The sequence below is a fragment of the Phaethon lepturus genome, unplaced genomic scaffold (assembly GCF_000687285.1).
Source record: "Phaethon lepturus isolate BGI_N335 unplaced genomic scaffold, ASM68728v1 scaffold9326, whole genome shotgun sequence".
NCBI classification, from domain to species: domain Eukaryota; kingdom Metazoa; phylum Chordata; class Aves; order Phaethontiformes; family Phaethontidae; genus Phaethon; species Phaethon lepturus.
Genome location: NW_010544121.1, coordinates 91,149 through 109,697, shown reverse-complemented (window position 1 = coordinate 109,697; position 18,549 = coordinate 91,149). Strand labels below are relative to the sequence as shown.

General features: G+C 36.1%; 1 protein-coding gene across 1 annotated transcript; it reads left to right on the top strand.

Moving 5' to 3' along the window:
* Positions 1-443: 443 nt before the first annotated feature.
* Positions 444-17,897, top strand: PREPL (prolyl endopeptidase-like). The gene is made up of 14 exons (XM_010288573.1): positions 444-662; positions 3,304-3,501; positions 3,999-4,065; positions 4,714-4,920; positions 6,978-7,101; positions 9,383-9,599; positions 10,160-10,345; positions 11,803-12,006; positions 12,749-12,924; positions 14,126-14,342; positions 14,532-14,681; positions 15,624-15,750; positions 16,806-16,912; positions 17,817-17,897. Exons 1-14 carry the CDS (start codon positions 444-446, stop codon positions 17,895-17,897), a joined length of 2,280 nt encoding a protein of 759 aa, XP_010286875.1.
* Positions 17,898-18,549: the final 652 nt, after the last annotated feature.

The window sequence follows — 18,549 nt, the reverse complement described above, 5'->3', positions numbered from 1 at the left end:
GGCGGGGAGGGTTCAGCTCTTGCTGTCAAGTTACCCTCTTGGGATTATGAGATTTTATTATCATAGGATACTTAGAAAGGGGGAAAAAAGACTTCCTAAAACCTTACCGGTTTTTGGTTCTTCAACATTTAAACGTGCACAGTTGCACCTTCCTTTCTCTTGATTGATAGTTTCACTAGAGATAAACTGTCAATCTGCCAGGAACCACCTCTTGGAGCAACGTAGCAGGTTAATATGCAAGCTAAGCTGTGTGTACCAGCTGTTAAGAAACAGCTTAAGTCTTACTGTTTTTTTTTCTCATCTCGTTTACTTAATGGATCAGTCTTATTTTTTTGAAAGAGAGGAAGTTTTACCTCCACTTTATGTTATGTACATTCCACATACGCAGTGTAACTGATCAGCAGTTCGGGATTTTTCAGGTATTTCAGATTGACTTTCAAGAAATGAAGGTTAGGATGTCATGTGTTGGACTGCGAAATCTTCTCCAAGGGCTGAGCTTCAGTGTCAAATACTACCCTAAGCATCACTATCTTCAAACAATATGTCTTTATAGTAAAATAACACCAAAGAAATGCTACATCCTGGACTGTTCAGGAAGTACAAGCACACACAGGACTGTGCCACCTGGAAGCATCCTGCCATGGAGATTCTTTTCCTGCAAGGTATGCTGTTTAAGTATAGACTTAATGTCAACAACCACCTTGGCATAACTATTAGGGAAGCCAGCCATATATGTCAAATGCTGAGGAAACACATTTTTCCTAAAGGCTTTGAAGCAGGGGATTAATACTAGAGTTTTAGTTATGTTCAAAGACCTGTACTGTTGTTCAACTTTCCTATACTCTTTTGATGTAAAGCTGCATTTTGGTTGATTTTCCCACTGTAGCAATTTTTTAAAAATTGCTGCCTTCTAGAAAGGTTCAGATAAAGTGTCTGAAAACTGCAGGGAGAGATCAGCTAGTGTAGAGGCAGAGTGTCCAAACTGATGACACCAGACTTGGCCACTGTGAGCTGGCCCAACAAAATTTGACCTTTTCTGTGCTTACCAGCAAGTCATGGTGTGCACCATATTAAGCACCAAAATATTCTATTAACTTCTCATAATTGTATTCATGTGTGATAAACTATACTTAAAAAGGTAGTTGGATTTATTTCTATAAGTAAATTTGTGTTGGTGGCAATCTATCATGCAGAGTCAGAAGATAGTCTGAAATAATTTCAGGTCTTCTGTTCCTGTGTCTCTAATACAGAGTTTGCTAAAGGAATTATAAAAGCTTACTGCAGTACGACAGCCTGTAAACCAATTTATATGCATAAGCATAAGTGCTGTTTAAAAAGATTGGTGTTTGGTTTATTTTATCTTAAACATGTTTTCAGATAGATGTGTGGTTGTTCTAAAATAAAGTTAAAGTTGACATGGTTTCTTCAAAGGTGACCCAAAGATCATCTTGTTGTAACCCTCTTATTTCTAACCATGATGTAAACAGTTCCTAAGTTTGTGTCTGAAATGTAAACACGTTTCAAGGAAAATGTATGAAGTCTTGATGGGTGAGAATGTGGTGTTCTGTTTATTCATTGGCAGTTCACTAACACAGTTAGAAAAGCTGGTGTACAACACTGGTTCCAGGATACGAACAAGTATTTTTCACCTGAAAGAAAGCTGTGCCTGTTTGCTTTGGAGCAAATGTTTGCAAACTGATTGTCACTGAGATCCTCTGCTATCCTCAGACTCTTTCTAGATGATTTTCTAGATGCTCTTCTAAGTGACTCAGGTTTTTCCCCAGGCAGGGGGGTGTACAGTGACTCTAATTGTGGCCACCACCTCTATATAATATTTCCAAATAAAAACAATGGGAACTGTTGAAAACAAAAGGAGGGAACTCATCAAAAGATTAATAAAATGTGAAATTTGCCAAAATAAGTTGTGTGGGTATGCTAAAATTTTACATAGGTACAAGGGGAGATGATACATGTACATGAAAGACTTTTTAAATGTTTGGAAACCATATTCAGCTCAGGAAATTCCTGAGCTAAAATTGCTGAAGGCTGGGGGAATACCTGTTGGGGAATATCATCTGTGCTCATCCCATTCTTATGCTTCCCAAAGTATCCATTTGTGGCCACTGTGGGGTTTTTGGTTGGGTTTTGTTTTTTGTTGCTTCTGGTTTGGGGAATGGTGTTTTCGTACAGCAGGTTTTCCATTGACTGTGGTACAACTAACACATCCTGCAGTTTTTTTACCTTGACCAATTACACAGTTGCTCCAGAGCTTCTCTAAGGGCTTTCATGGTTTCTTTGACTTCTGCTCTGTCTATGCTAGCTCTCCTGAATGGTGTGGTTTGCATTCACAGGGAGTTTGGTAACTGGAGGAGATAGATTCTCCTCTTCAAAGTCTATTTGCAACATTCACATTTCGGATCACATGCATTTGTGAAGACAAACCAGTAGCAAACCAACAGTTCTGTGTGAAGAGTGAGCATGGGGTAAAAAGTACATGCTGCTTTTTAAGTTTAGAGACACTCACATAATATATTGAATGTTATAAAATGCTTTGTGTGATCTATGCAGTTATGTACATGTTGTTAAGCTTATTATTCCATCAAACAAGATTTTACAGCAAGCAGAAGAAGCATTGTGCTAGCAATTTTAACACATTTTTAACATTTTTACAAGAGAAGACAGCTTTGTTGGCAATGAGGTAGCAGTCGTCCACTCATGGATCATGAAAAATCAGATCCCTAAGCTTATTAGTGATAAAATTGTTGCAGAACCCATATCGGTTCACTGCTTCACTTCATTCAGTGCCTTACGAACATTTATACTAACACTTTTGAGAAGGAGCAAGAACCTGAACAAGCTGGTAGTATTCCTGGGTACAGGGAGAGAGGTGTGGTGGTGTTCTTGTCTAGGAAAGGAAATGATACTATTAAGACAGTAAAATTAGGAGAAAGCACCTCTGAAGAAGGAAAAATAACAGAATTCCATAAAAAATAACTAAAAACTAGTTTTAGCACAAGAACAAATGTATTTACATATAATCAATTAAGAGCATACACTAACAGTACCCTAAATTTTGAAGAGAAACAAGTAAAGCACATTTGACAATGCGTCCCTAAAAGATCAGGAAGAATTGAAAACAAAAACTTACTCCAACTGTGATTTTTCTTTTTGATGGCAAGTACTATTGTAATAATGCAAAGTTGGTTTTGGTCTGTAGCTCAGGAAATATCATTATTGCCTCAATATATTCATATTGGAGCACAGAATGCTGGCTTGTAGCCATTGTTGTCTTCCCTTACTTAGCAGGAAGGAACAAAAATCCCTTCCAAAAGCAAGCAAAATACATCCATAATAACCTCAGAGCTTTTGTACACGAATCTTCTGAAATCAGAGCTGGAAAACTGGAGTGATATTTCAGCAAGATACAAAGCTATGACAAAAAGAATCAAGGAAAAATTACAAGAATTGCACAAGTGTACATTCAGTGCAGGAAGCCCAAAGGTAAGTAGAAAAAAATAAAAACATTTCTCATCACTGAGTATTTCCTGCTATAAAATGCTGTTTTACTGACTATTTTATGGTGGTAGTTTTGAGGTTTGAATATTTTAGTAATTGTGCATAGTAAGAGCATGTGTTTAGAACAAGCTGTTATGATAGTGTATTTACCTTAATTTCTCCATAGGCAAAAGCAAGTAAAGATACAATAATCATCTGATTTTTTGATAGAGAATACAAGACATTGTAAGTTACAAGAGCAATTGCAGGTGATCGAGCCTTTTGTTAAATTTAGAGCAGGTCTAAGTAGCTTAAGTGCCCTAACTTCGAAAGAACCTTTCTGATGTGTGCAATTCCTTCTTAGTATCAAATGTATGTGCTGTATTCTGTCATCGGTGTATGTTACAATTGTGTTGTACAGAACAATGATTGAATATAGGGATTCTAAGGAGATAGTCTAACTATATGTTAGACTTGAAACATGTTTGTTTTGTATTGAACAGATCAGGTTTGGAGAGAATGTGTACTTTGAAGAGAATGGCTGCGTATTTCTTTCAAAAGCAGATGATGGTAAGGGATTTATCTTCCTAACATGGTACGATTGTTGAAAATCTTGTGCATGTTACCACTTAGTGTAAGAAAAGTACACTAAAGCGTAATTGCTAAAAATAAAAATACTTTATAAAATTCTTTAATAGATTGATTAATAAGTCTAGAATCCTGAATCTGACAGGGTGAGGTGAAGAGAGTTAGAGAATAGTATATATTGATACTAAGGCAAAGTTTCTGGAAAGAGAGCAGTCACTTCTTTTCAGATCCGTAACTTAACAGTTTGAGAAAGGAAAAGCACATTCATGCTTTTTTATTTCTGAGGGGGTGGAAAAAAAAATTACTAGTTGTATTTAGTAAAAACAACTGTGCTTTAGGTATCTGCACTTTAAAATTTAATACATTTACTAGAAGCCAAAATCTACACTTTAAAAATATTTTTAGTAATAACTACTACTTTTTTTCCCCCAGAACTGTAATTTTTTGTTTATTTTTACAAAGTGCATTTGCAAACATCATGCAAGACAAGTATTTGGTGTTAATAAATTCCAGTAGTATGCTTGTGAATATTGCAGGCAGACTTGTTCAATACAGGTATTAACAACCATTGTTCATTCTGACAGTGCCTTAATTACAGGATTTTTTTGCTATGTCTCTTTTTTTATGTAGTAGATGAAGGAAATGTTGACATTTTATTCAGTACTGAAGATCTTGGCTTTCCTGATGCCTTTATTCAACGAATCAGAATTTCACCAGATCAGAGATACATGGCTATCAGTTTAAAAAGTGAAAATTCTGAAGAAGCAACTTGTGTTATTATGAGAGTTGGTCATCTTCCTGTCGTGGAAAAAGTAATTCCTAATGTATTTAGTTTTGGTAAGTTGTTTATAAATATCCTGTGGATCACACCAGCTTGCAACACAACATTTTTGTTAGTCTACACAATATTAAAGTATTTAATTAAAAAAAAAGGAAGCAATATTTTTAGATGTAATCCTTACAGCTGTTGAATTGGTTCTTATTTAAGATTTCTTCCACACTGCACAATTACAAGTTACCTGATGTGGATGAAAGTGACTTGTTTTCATGATACAGGTTTCCCTTCATTGTAAAAGCAGGAATTTATACATGTTTTAACAGTCATGCATATAATTTTTATTTAATCCTTAAATTAATTTATTTAGTTCTTTAAAAATTTACTGACATAACTGTTTGCAATATAAAGATCTTTTTGAGAAATGTTCTAGTTACATTTCTCTTATATCTACAACTGAAGTCGCTGATAGCTGTAGGCACTTTGCTTTGCTGAAAAGTATGCAACTGCTACCTACTGTTAAGTATTGCCTGGATTTTCAACTGGGCTCTAGGATGTGGGTCAAAATTCAGAGCCCAAAAAAGTCAGGCAGGCCTTCAGTCAGTTCTTTCAGAATAGATTACAGAGCTGTACATTGCTGTTAAAATAAGCAGAGGTAATCTGAAGTGAATGGGAAATCTTTTTTTTTTTTTTAGTATGTTAAAGAATATAGCCAAAAGAGTGCAATAGTGTGTATACAATGTTCTACATCTTTTATTTTAGATTATATTGTTAGATGTCATCAAGTATATATAGTACAGTAAGCAATTTGCCTGGGCAGGGAAAGAATTTAAAACTCTAGGTAAAACTTCCTAGTTAGAAAAATTAAGAGTATACAGAATTTTATGCTGTGTTTGCACAATTAAAGTTTATAATGCCTGTTGAAAACCAGGCCTGAAAATTTGCCAGTGACATTTTTCACTGTACTTGATTTAAACATGTATCTAGGTTTGTCTGGAAGAATTAGTACATTTAAGAAACCGACTCCCTGTTGCCTACATAGGTGTGACATATTATGGCAGATAATAAGAGTACAAAAAACGACTATCAGAATGGTAGTGATTACACGCATTTTATAAACTTACTGAGGTGTTAGGTACAGAGGTATCACAAAGTACAGAGGTACCTCAATCATGACCAAGGGAATTAGGTCTTAGGACCACTTGCAGAGTATATGCTTGTATTGCATGATACACAATAGCAGGCAGACAAATGAAAGTTCTTGAAAATTCAGATCTGTTTTTAAGTGCTAGGCTACAGAAGAACTTGGATTTCACTTCTAAGGGTTGTCTTCATAGTGAACCCTCAGCTACCTGTGCACTTCAGAGCCACATTGCTGTTGAGATAGCACATTGTTTGGATTACTTCAGTGTGGTACTTCCTTGGGTTTTGCACTGAAAATTAGTATTTATGCATAAGACAGCATACAGTGACTTTTTGAAGCATATATATTAAACATTCTAGTGGCTGTAGGACCAGCAGAGATAGCAGTAATTTGGCTGGATCAGTCAGATTACTAAATTCCAGAATGATAAGGTTCCTGTTTATATTTTATATAACATTTATATGTTTCTAATGTTGGTGATCACATATACAAGCATAGAAAACTGGAGAATTTTTATATCAGCAGTACCCGTGGGGCACATGCATCATCTCTTTTCTCTAAATGTAGTCACATGCAGTGGTGCAGAGCTCATGCTCTATTATCCCACTGATTCCATGTAAATCACTGTTTCTCTGCTCCATTTTAAACAGCCAGACGTCTTCTATTTTCTTGTTACCTCCAGAACCCCCACGGGGTCAAGAGCTTCCTCTTCCTGGGCCTTGGAACACTATCCTCTGACTTTTTTTTTTTTTAATATATGTAACAAAATTCTTGGTCTGTGGGATTTCAGATAAAACATGGAAAAAGCTTTTTGTGGCTTACCCTGGCCTCTGGGATGTAGAAGTGCTGTCCTCAGTTCCACGTCAGCTGCAACCCACCTTTTTCAGCATTGGGTCCAGTGTTGATAGAGCTCCATTTTGTCTTGGTAATAGTATATACTGTTCCAAATTTGATATGCATTTGTCTTTTTTCCAGAATGGGCTACAAATGATATTCTATATTACACAAGGCAGAAGAACCTTAAATGCCAGAATGTGTTCATGATCGCTTTCACTGATCAGAAACATACTAAGTTAGTTTATACAGAACAAGATGCAAGGTAATTCTTACCTAAAACATAACAAGTCCTTTACATATTCTAGAGTATTTTATATGTAAAATACAACTGGTTTGGAAAACAAATTCTTCTGTATCATATTCCAAATGGTAAAAGGCATTTTTAAGTTGTGTTCTCCTGTCAGTAGAGCCTTATGCAGCCTGAGAATGTGCTCTGTTCTCCTCTTGATATGTGATCAGCAGAGATTTAACTTTCCTCTCTTACCTCACGAGTTCAGCTGAGTTTATAAATGTCAAGGTCAGTCTCAGGTCACGGTGTCCTTTAATGAATGTGTGACAGTTTCATACGGGGTAAATCAGATTGTGGATTTCATTTTGTTTTCTCTGCTATTGATGTCTGATACATCTTTTAAAAAACAGAAGTTCAGGCTAATCCTTGCTCTGGGTAATGGATGAGCAAAATCATTACAGCATTCCCAGAGATAGAACTATTGTTGACTGAATACCCTCTCAATAACCTTTCTTTAAGCAGTGGTTTAGGAAGACAAGAAGGCTTTTGCTAAATTGAGTGCAGAACTAGTTTTTCAGCCATGTGGCATGTGGTAGATTTATACAGCATTCCATAAATGTGAGTATTCTTAATTCAAGTTACATATTCAGTAAAGAAATTAAAATTACACTTTCAGCTAAAAAACCAGAAAAAGTCTGCAATTAAGATGGAGGAAATAAGATCCTTTTGTTTGAGCTGCATTTGATGCATACCTTTGGAAAATCTAGTTGCACTGACCTGACACTTCCCCACAGGGAAACTGTTGGCATAATTCTGAAGGTCATAGTCATTACAGTAAATCTACTAGAAACTTACTCTAAAGGTTCATGTGCTAGTGCAGCTCATGACTGAACTCACTTGTTCATGGGAGATGGCAAGACATTCTTTTGTGTTGCCATTGAGCAGTTCCATTCTACATCTCACCAGCTCTTTTAGGTGCAACCAAATACTATTTTTTTTAGAAGTTGAAAATTTCTTGACTTCCTTAAAAAAAAGCTACAAAGACAAAAAAAATTGTAACGTCAAGGTCAGAGTCCTTGGGGAGAACTGTAACGTGCGTTTCAGCTTGACTGTCTTAGACATAAGGTCAGCAGAGCTGAACTGTTGGAATCTCTACTGAATGCAGTGCCATGCTCTTGCCAAATCTGTGTATATTAGAGAGGCAGGAGGCTGATTCCTTGCAGACTTCAAATCCCCCGCTGTGCCTGTCCTCCTAAAGATGTCAAGAGGGTGCAATTAGAAAAAACAATAGTACCAAAAAAATTTTAGTTCCTCCACCTGCAAATAATTAAAGGCACTGAAAATGCTATCTAAAGCATCCTTTCCTTCACCAGTCAAATATTTTGAAGTCTAGAGGGATCATTATTTCGATCATGTATCTGATCCTGTTTAATGCAGATTACGGTACTCAACCTTGCAATTTCTTGATGAAATCTTCTGGATTTTTGTGTTGGACATAGTTTTGCTTTTAGAGACATCCAGTCTAAAAAGATTCAAAATGGCAAAGAAACTGCCGGTCCCAAGATGTGACATTCCAATTAACTAGAATGACTCATTTAAAATTTGAGTCTGAATTTCAGCATGAATCCAGCCACTGGTTATCATTCTTTTTTCTGTTTCTAGATTTTAGAAGCACTTAAAACCAGTTGATGGTTCCTAGTTTCTTAGATAGCTCCAAAACCAGTTCCTAGTTTCCAGCTTTATCACTGCAACACTGTTTGTCTCATATAAGCCTCTGTACTTTTTAAGAAAACAGTCTTTTTTTGTCTTACTTGCTTCAGACAAAGCTGGGTCAGTAGGCTTTTTATCAATTTATAATAGCATCTACTTTTCTTTTGTTAGTGCTGTTCCCACACGATGTCCTTTATTAGTTTAAATATAATTATCAGTTACTACTTTTTTAAAAAAAAATAGGGTTACAAGTTCAATAACAAGAAGTTCTGCATTTTGCCTAAATTTTAAAGCCTGTATACATCAATGAACTTCCAGTTTATCTCAGTGATGCAAAAATCTGGATTCAGTTGGACAATAACAAAACTGCTTTCCTTGGAGATTTCAGGTTCCACACACAAGATTGTGGGGTTTTTGAATGCCACGATAAATGCAGCAGGAGTGAGTCTGGGAACGAAGTAGCCTGGAATTTCTCCAGTCTACTTACAGGCATGCTTTTTCTTACCTTGCAGATGGAAACCTAGGATTCTGAAACAACTGATGTATTTTTAAAATACTAATCAAGTTTAAGCTTTTTTTTCTTTTTCTTAATTGTTCCTTACAGATTCTTTGTGGACATACATTGCACAAAAGATAGGCGTTTTCTCACTATCAACAGCAACAGCAAGACAACCTCGGAAGTTTGGCTGGTTGACTGTAGACAACCTTACAAGTTACCCGCTCTTGTACAAGCACGAACAAAAGGGGTTATTTACCACATTGAGCACAGAAATGATGAGTTATATATTCTTACTACATACGGAGAACCTGCAGAATATAAGGTAATTTTCACTGATAATAAGATTCATGGGATTCATTCAGATACCTGTTGCAGATCATACAGAAAGAGTAAGGCTGGCTTTTAATTCTGTGCTTCACAGCCTACTGAAATAATTTAAGAGAATGACACAGCGAGCTGCATGGATTGAAAGACTGACAATAGTACATGGAGTCTCACCCGTAGCATGCCAGTTTGATTCTAATTCCTTTGGCAAGATCAGGAAATGAGTATGCTTTAACAGTCATTTCCTTTATATAAAAATCTAAGTTGGTGATCTTAGTTCGTATAACCAAACCACCTACAGTTCTGCTAGCCACACAGAATACACTTAGATTAATCGATGAGAATTGAACTTGCTTCTCCAAATGTTACTGAATTGTTCTTGCATTTTGCCCAAGTAAAGGGAGTTTAAAAACCTCCAGTTTTAGTCAGGCAAAACCCTCCAATACAAAGTAATAATTTTTTGCAATAAAAGCATTGCATGAGATCACCTGTATGTGTGTACATTTATAACTCTTACAACATCATAGTAATGCAAGGTGGTTTTTTTTATTTTTGTAGTTGATGAAGGCACCAGTAGCTTCCAGTGGCATGGAGAACTGGCAGTTAGTTCATGCACTGGAAGAGAAAACCAAGCTAGTAGACTTGGAGATGTTCAGTGATCACTGTATTATGTTCCTGAAGAATGCTGGTCATCTTTACTTAAATGTGATTTCTTTTGTTTCGCATTCAGTTCAGTCAATAAAGGTATGTTTTAGCTTGGCTTAAGCAGCATAATATTCTTCCAGCACTATTTTGTGGGGTTTTTTAGCATAACATTATAATGAAAGCAAAGATAAATTCTAAGAGTAGAAGTGGTTTAGAAACAATAATACTGCCAAGTTTGTCATTACAAGGAATTGTATTACCTGTGGCTGTTCTTCAGGATTTCATGTGGTGGCTTATTGTAGCACTTAGAAAGCTAAGAGAGCAGCTATCCTGTGAGTCAGCTCTTTCTTCAACTTATTGCTGTCAAGGTCTTTACAATACAGCTGATTTCTAATGTAAAATAGGACTTGAATCCTTAAACACTCTACTTAGTTACTGGGCCTACTTTGGGTTACACTCATGAGTGTAAGCAAGGAAATAAGCCTGGCCTTCCCACAGAAGAAAGATTGGAACATTCAGAAGACAAATATGAACGCTGTCCCATAATAAATAGGAAGAGTTGATATTGCAGTACAATTTACACAGAGTAGTTCATCCCTTCTCTACTTGTTGCTAAATACTTGTGGATTAAAAACAAAGTGACTTGTGTCAAACCCATGATTTCTGGAGACCATTCAGATGAAATATTTAATAGATTTGTCTGCCTGAAAAATACAATCTGAAGAACTCGCAAGTTTATTATGACAAGCTACCAATGCTCCATTCTATAAAACTACTACAGAAAAAGGTCTTCAACAAAGTATGCTGTATGGTCTCTGAAACCTTTCATTTTTGTCCTAGTTTATTTATTCAGAAAGGGTCTGCAGTTACTCTGGAGAACTTGGACTTTTGCTGCCATTTCAGAAGTCTCTAGCAACCTAACCCAAGTAAGCAGTGGCCTGGCAGAGGATTTGACTATGTCCCTGCTGCTCTCAAAGAATGAATCTTGATTTCTTTTATTCTAGGCAGAGTTAGAAATCTTAACTATAATAGCAGTAAGTGTCTGAGGGCGAATGTGCCAGGAAAAGGTTTTGTTCTTCACAATGGCTGGCACGAGGAACAAAGTTAAGAGGCAGGGGTTTTCAGTGGCTTAGCATTACTGAGCTAACTCACAGCAAAAGCATAACAACTGACATGGACTTGGCTGTATAACATGTTGAAGTACGAATGGAAATCAGAGGGGAAATAGGATCTAAAAAAAATAAAAACAATGCAGAATCATTTCAAAGAATGTTTTAGTTTAAAAAAAATTTGCATTAATGCCCATTTTAAACTGAATTTGGATTTCTTTTTTTATATCATTGTTGAACTTTATCCAATGGCCTTAGCGAAGAAGTTTGCCAAAGTCTTTCACTTTTTGACTGTTGCATTACTTGAATTTAAAAGAAATACAGTTTGTGCTACATACAAACTGAAGATAATTAGCTTGATATTCAAAATCTTTTCCTCTGAAGGATACTAGGCAAAATTTGCAGAAGCAGTGTATGGGTCTCACTTGAAATGCCGTATTTTCTCAGCTACCTACGTGGGCCTGTGAATTTGAATTGGATTCTCATCCTGAACATACCACGAGCACTTGCTATTTTCAGCTTACCTCCCCAGTACACCCCCCTAGGCGTTTTGCATATTCATTTAAAGAAAATAATCTCATTGAACAAGCTGTGCAAGAGGTACCAATTATTACGAATTGTCACACTACACGTTTACTAGCTAAAAGCAAGGTAAGATTTTTCAGTCCTTTCCCCATTCCCTTTATTCTTCCCTTCCCATCCATTTAAAGAAAATGCATTTGGCAGGAAATAGAGATTAAAAAAATGTAAAGAGCAGGTGGTGCTATAGTTACTAAACAGTGGGTGTTTTCTTCAGTGCTATACAGAAGAACAAGAAATAGTCGTGATGGTTTTTTTTCATCCATTAACCGGGGTATGCTAGAGGAGATAACAGTACACAGTGAGTCAAGAATCCTAGCATAGTATAACATAGAATTGCTAGTTGATGTATGGTATCGTACTCTCCATGGTAAATGAAAAAGATGCTAGCTGTTGAAAAGAGCACCCCACAACCAGCTGCACAGTGTAGATCAAGAAAGGAAAGTTTTAACAGCCTGAGTTTAAAAAATTGGAGATGTTAATAAAGAGTTTGTGCTGCAGTAAGTGGTAAACTATTTTGTTAATTATAGATATTCTTGGTGTTAAAGGGGGAGGGAAGATTTGGGTGCTTTGGTAGTGTAAAAACTCCTCAGGTGTTGCACTTAAATGAATTTTATACTCTGCATCCGGAAGCCTACACAGCAGAGGTTCAGTCTCTAGCTTTATTTTTCAAGAGTGCTTTGTACATTCTAAGTGAAAAAAATTACTGTAATCAAAAAAACCACATTTTAAAATAAATAATTGAAGTTTTCATTGCCATGTGTCATTGAGATTTCTGAATGTCCTTTATTGTAAAATACTCCTTCATTTCCAGGATGAAACTTTGGTGCCAATTACAGTTTTTCATAATATGAATTCTAAAGAGCTACACAGGAAACCACTTCTACTTCATGTATATGGAGCTTATGGCATAGATTTGAACATGAGCTTTAAAGAAGAAAAGCTGATGTTAATTGAAGAGGGGTGGATATTAGCATATTGCCATGTTAGGTAAGTCAAATATAAAATGGAATCTGTGGGATATACAGCTATTTCTTGATATGCAACTGAAGAGCAACAGAAATAATTTGTTTTTATTTTTCAACTATACCTAATTCTTCATACTTTTCACTTCATCTCTTTTTTAGATTTTTATAAGTAGCTTTTAACAAAAAATTAAATTTACCTCAGGAAAAAAAATTATACTTTCAAGTACTGCATTTAGGTTTCTTAAATCAACAGGATGGTTGTATGTAACTCTCAATCTTTTGAAGTCTCATTACTTCTTGTCTCATCTTTGCTCAAGAAAAATTTAGGTAACATGTTCAAATGGCAATGACGTGCCTGCTCCCTCTCTTTCTGAGGGTTTTGTGTACTAATGTTCAGTCTGCGTCTTCTGAAAGCCATTTGCCTTCTGCAGCAACAACTAAGCATTTAACCTGCATCTCTTGTTCTTTTATTGGCTAAATCCTCTGTCTCCAGCTTAGCTACAAATCTACTAGTTTCATAAAACCACTATGTACAATAGGCTTCATCCAAAGATGGGGAATTTTGGCAGACTAATCAGTTACTTTTAAACTTGAAACCTGAATAAGGAAACTTCAGGTGGCTTAGAACCGAAATAATTTTGCATGAAAAGGAATATAAATAAATTTTAAAATTCTGTGAGTATTACAAGATGTAACATTTCAAGTAGTATTTGAAATTCACAATGTATGGGGAAAAAAAAGCTTTCTAACAGTCATAAAATTTAAGCTAAAAGCAAAATTAAGCAGAAGACATCTTGAAAGTCTTAGCGTGGAGCTGAGAAATACTGTTTTAATTTTTTTAATAAATGCTAGTGTTAGTGATAAGTATTGGAAATATTTTAGTTATCTTTTTATTATTTTCTTGTATAAAAAGATAAATTAGTGTCTAATTTTGTGTTGCCTACAATGACACTGTCATTTCCTAAAGTGGTGCTTTTCCTTTTGAGTTCCAGGACACTGTGTGCCCTTAACACAGTTAGGATTTTCACCAGTCATTGTGCATGAGGGTTTTTTGTTTGCACATTGTGTATTTTAGCTGTAAAGGACAAGAATAGAGAAGAGTTAATTGGAAAGGCAAACTATGGTTTTGCAATTCTGTGGCTGCCACTGTCCCTCCATTATCTGAAACCATGCTGTGTAATGTTTTCCAAAAAGACTCCAACTTGCATTCCTTTAAATTTCAGGGGTGGAGGAGAGCTAGGCCTTAGCTGGCACAAAGGTGGATGTCAGCATAATAAACTCAATGGTCTCCATGACCTTAAGGCTTGCATCATGCTGCTGCACAAACTAGGATTTTCTCAGCCAAAATACACAGCACTAGCAGCTGCCAGTGCAGGAGGAGTTCTTGCAGGAGCCCTGTGCAACACTGACCCAGAACTTATCAGAGCCATGGTTTTACAGGTGAGGTGCTGCAGACCTTTCATGGATTATGAGGTTAGACTGTATTTTCTGTTCCATTCTACCAGTTTCAGAATTGGAAACATTCCAATTCAGAATTCATTTTCCTCATTTGTTTGAGAAAACGTTGACCTAGGCATTTGAGGTTCTGTGTCCTATTTGCCAACTTTTTTCTTTTTAATAACTTCTAAGGCTCCTTTCGTAGATGTTCTAAATACAATGAGGAAAACTCATCTCCCACTGACAATTGAAGAACAGGAAGAATGGGGAAATCCATTAGCAGATGAAAGATGTATGAAGTATATCAAAAGCTATTGTCCATACCAGAATATTAAGACACAGGTAAAACTATGCGTGGAATACTACAGTAATAAAGGGTAGCAGTTTATAAGAAAACAAAAAGCTAGTAAGTCTATTTTACCTTTTCAGTGCTTTAAACCCCTGTATTTTAGAATTGTCTTGGCTGCTGCTTTGTTTTAAAATGAATCATCAATACAAATATAAGCTATTTCAGTAATAATCTTAGCAATATTTGGAATCATTGGTGACTACTGAAATTAACCAAATGCCTTCTAAATAATTGATAGCTTTCAAAAAACTGTTTTTGTTGTAGGACTGCCTAAAAGTAATAGATTATTCTATTGTATAACTAAACCTCAATATGTAAAATACTTTCTCCTTTTGTGGGGATTTCTGTTTTTCTGCTGGCTTTTGCAGAGTTTGTCATAGGACGAAAGAGGTATTTTCCACCCATTAAATACCTTTTCAGAGGCAAACAATGAAATGGAAAAGGAACTATAGCGTTGACATTGTCATGTCAGAGGAAAGCTTTCTTTATTTGAAGTAACACATTAGCTGTGTTGCATAGGCTCATTAAGTAAAATCTTACTATATAAAACCATCTACTTTTTATGTGTAGAAAGATTGCAAAAGTAAAACTGAACTACTCTTTTAAGAACCATTCCATGACTATTACTCCCCTTTTTTTTTTTGGTAATCATCAGCAAGCAGACATGTGTCAGACCTTTACCAGTGGGGAGAGGATGTTTTTGATTACCTTTTACAAGTAGATGATCCCCTGATATGAAATAATTTTTCAGACCAAAATACTTTTCGCAGTTAGTGTAATAAAAGTGCTTTTTTAAAAGCAGGGAATTATGTAATAGCCGTCTTTTTTAGATAAGCCATAACAAGTAATACAGTAAGATAAACAGAGAAGAATTTGTTAGTTTATGAGAAAAAACACTTGTCAAGTCTTTAACTGGTTTTGGTTTTTCATCTCAGTGTTATCCTTCAGTTTTTATCACGGCATATGAAAATGATCAACGGATACCACTAATAGGAGTTTTACGATATGTTCAGAAACTTAGGAAGGCTGCACTAGATCACGCCAGCAGAACAAGTGAGAAAGGTAAGAATAAGAATATTATAGATACATGGAGTTAACTAAACCAGAATATTAGTAGTCCTGCAATTAAAACACCATAGAGACTAACTCCTCCTTAAATGCATTCATTTGTGTGATGTAGTATCAAAAGCTCTGAAGTAATTTCTGTTATGTGCAAAGGTGAGATGTGCAGCCATACTGACAAATAGATAAGCCTCAGCTTCTAAGATGCGCTCTCCAGAGCCTTAAGAGGGACCAGATATTTCTGTATTGTAGACCTGCCTGAAAACAGTTAAACCCATATATGTTAAATATTAATCATGACAAACCACAACAGGGTCAGGAAGCCCTCTGAGATGAAAAAAAAGACTGGGAGAAAATGTGTTGGGCTGACTCTTTCCTAGGCCTCAACATATGGTGACTGACCTATGCTAAGTGAACCCATACTATCTAGTCCAGGTACTGGTACAGTCAAGACTGCAATTCTCAACAACACATGGATAGAGATCTTATTTTTGCTGCTTTATAAAAATCTACTTTTCCCAGTTTGCTGAAACTGCAGGTGTTAGTCCAAGTTAGAATGACAACAGTTCCAAGGCGTAGATGCTTTTATACCTGAAACTTAACACTAGCTTTGGGACTGTTTCCAGCAAAAGGTACATTCAAGCCTTACTATTTTCAAGTACCATTTAATCTGGGGAGAGGCTTTTACCATTAGTACCAAAGTAGATCTTGAATTAGCTTTTCTAAATTTCATTATGGCCCTTCTCTGCTAGCAGCAGAACTGCAGTGGTTGAGAAAGGATAGCAGATGCTGCAATTGCTGTTGTGGTTGTTGCTGAGACAGAAAAAAGTATGTCTTTCCAAAAAGACTCAGAGAGAAATGCTAAATATATAAACATTTTTTCAAATATGTAGTTAATAGAAATACAAATAGTTCATCCAGAAAGGCCTTATATGATTATTTTTTTCTTCTTCTTGAGGAATAATAGAAATTCTGTCAGGCCAGAAGGCAGAATTATCTATCCCTAAACAACTCATATCCCCACTTACCTTTTTCCTTGTTCATTCAATGTCAAGTGATTGCTAGCTTCATTGTTCCAGGAAATTGGACCCCTAATATCATCTTAGACATCCAAGCAACTGGCAGTCATTGTGATTCGTCTTGGGAGGATTCACTGAATGAGGTATGTTCCCTTTATTGCACACATCCATGATATGTTGGAGGGAGGTGTCCTCTCAATTGATACTACTTCAACCTCAGTAGTTCATGCAGTCGTTGAATGTATTTTTAGAAGTATTAAAAGAAAACTAACTAATCAACCAACCAACCAACCTGCTGGAATTAAGGTTGTTTTTGCAACCTTTTGTACATATTGCAAGAGCAACTGTTGGTTTACATATATAAAATTATATGTATACATCGATGTATGTATTCTTACACGTATCTTTATTTATATATACACACACAAAGGAGCCAGGGACAGAGCCAGCTTATTGAATGTCATCGTGCCTTAAGCCTGAAAATGGTGTTAAACTCCCACTGTAATGTGCTGAGAGCTTTGAATGAAAGGTTCGAAGTTGTGCAAAACATTGTTCCAGCAGGAAGTCTTGCACTGTAGAGTGTTAAGTGCTTAAAATTGTCATACTGGCTATTTACTTCCATCTTCCTCATGAGTAAACCCATTCTAATGATGGGTTTGATCTGTACATTTTGGAATGCACTATCTGTGCTATCAAAGGCCACTACTACAATTACATTTCAACATTTTGCACTTTCTACAAACATGCATGCTAGAAGCAGTATACTGCCAAGACCTGCCATATTGTTACTGCTGTCTCAGACTTATCACAGTTGGATACAAGTTTTATTACTGTTAACTTTAACAAATCCTAGCAAATATTATTTAGTAGTTGTGGCAGTTATTCTCAAAATGAATTATTTCAGGAAAAGCCTCATTCTTTCTTATGGCATATGTTGCTTAGTGTTAGTATGGGAAAGGGAGAAGGTTAGAAGAGCTGTGAAAGAACCTGAAGGTTTATAGTGCAAATAATTTTTTATTTTGTAATAAAATATTTTCGTTATTTTAGGTTGCAAGACACCTCACTTTTCTGAACAAAGAACTTGAGGAAGTATGCCATCCCCAACATCATATCAAATCTTGCAAATAGCTAATAAACACATTGACCACCTGAAGAACTTCGGGTCAGATTTTTATTTATATGAAAAGCAAACACCTTCTCCAGAGGATCTCTCCTCCTCTTGGATCCCTGCTTTATGGGCATAAGCAGACAAGAAATTCAAAGACAAATTTGGCTGTGGCATTGGTTTATAAATACACAATCTAAAATCTTAATTTTCCCCCTGCCAGATAATACAAAAGTAGCTGCCTACATTAATCCACTTGTTGAATACAGTTCTGTTCATGTAAGCAAGCAGTGCAGCACTACACAAGTGGAGCTGAAGCGCAATGGTTGGTGCTTAAAGCCCAACAGGTGAAGACATGCACGTTGTACAGGCAGCCTTTCCAGTCTAATACCTCTCTTCCAGGACCAAATTTTACCCAAGGCAGTAAAACTCCCAAGAAGTATTTGATGTATAAGTCTCACTAAAACTAATTCCCCTATGGAGGTGATGATGACTATTGCCCCTCCTAGCTACACAGCAGCCATAGCCTACTGATCATATGGTGGGATTGAACAAACTGTGAAGAAGAAATGGACTTTGAAGGACAGGAATGTTAGCAGAACTCTCATCTGAGTAAATTCAAAATCATACAGTTACGTTAACTAGCATGGTAATCTTAAAAAGGAGGTGCCAAAA

Bases quoted from the DNA above. Each gene is read 5' to 3' on its own strand.
- PREPL (XM_010288573.1), top strand. From the start codon at position 444: ATGAAGGTTAGGATGTCATGTGTTGGACTGCGAAATCTTCTCCAAGGG. The intron at 14,682-15,623 runs GTAAAACTATGC...TTTTCATCTCAG, and splicing joins ACCAGAATATTAAGACACAG to TGTTATCCTTCAGTTTTTAT. The intron at 15,751-16,805 runs GTAAGAATAAGA...TTCAATGTCAAG, and splicing joins CAGCAGAACAAGTGAGAAAG to TGATTGCTAGCTTCATTGTT.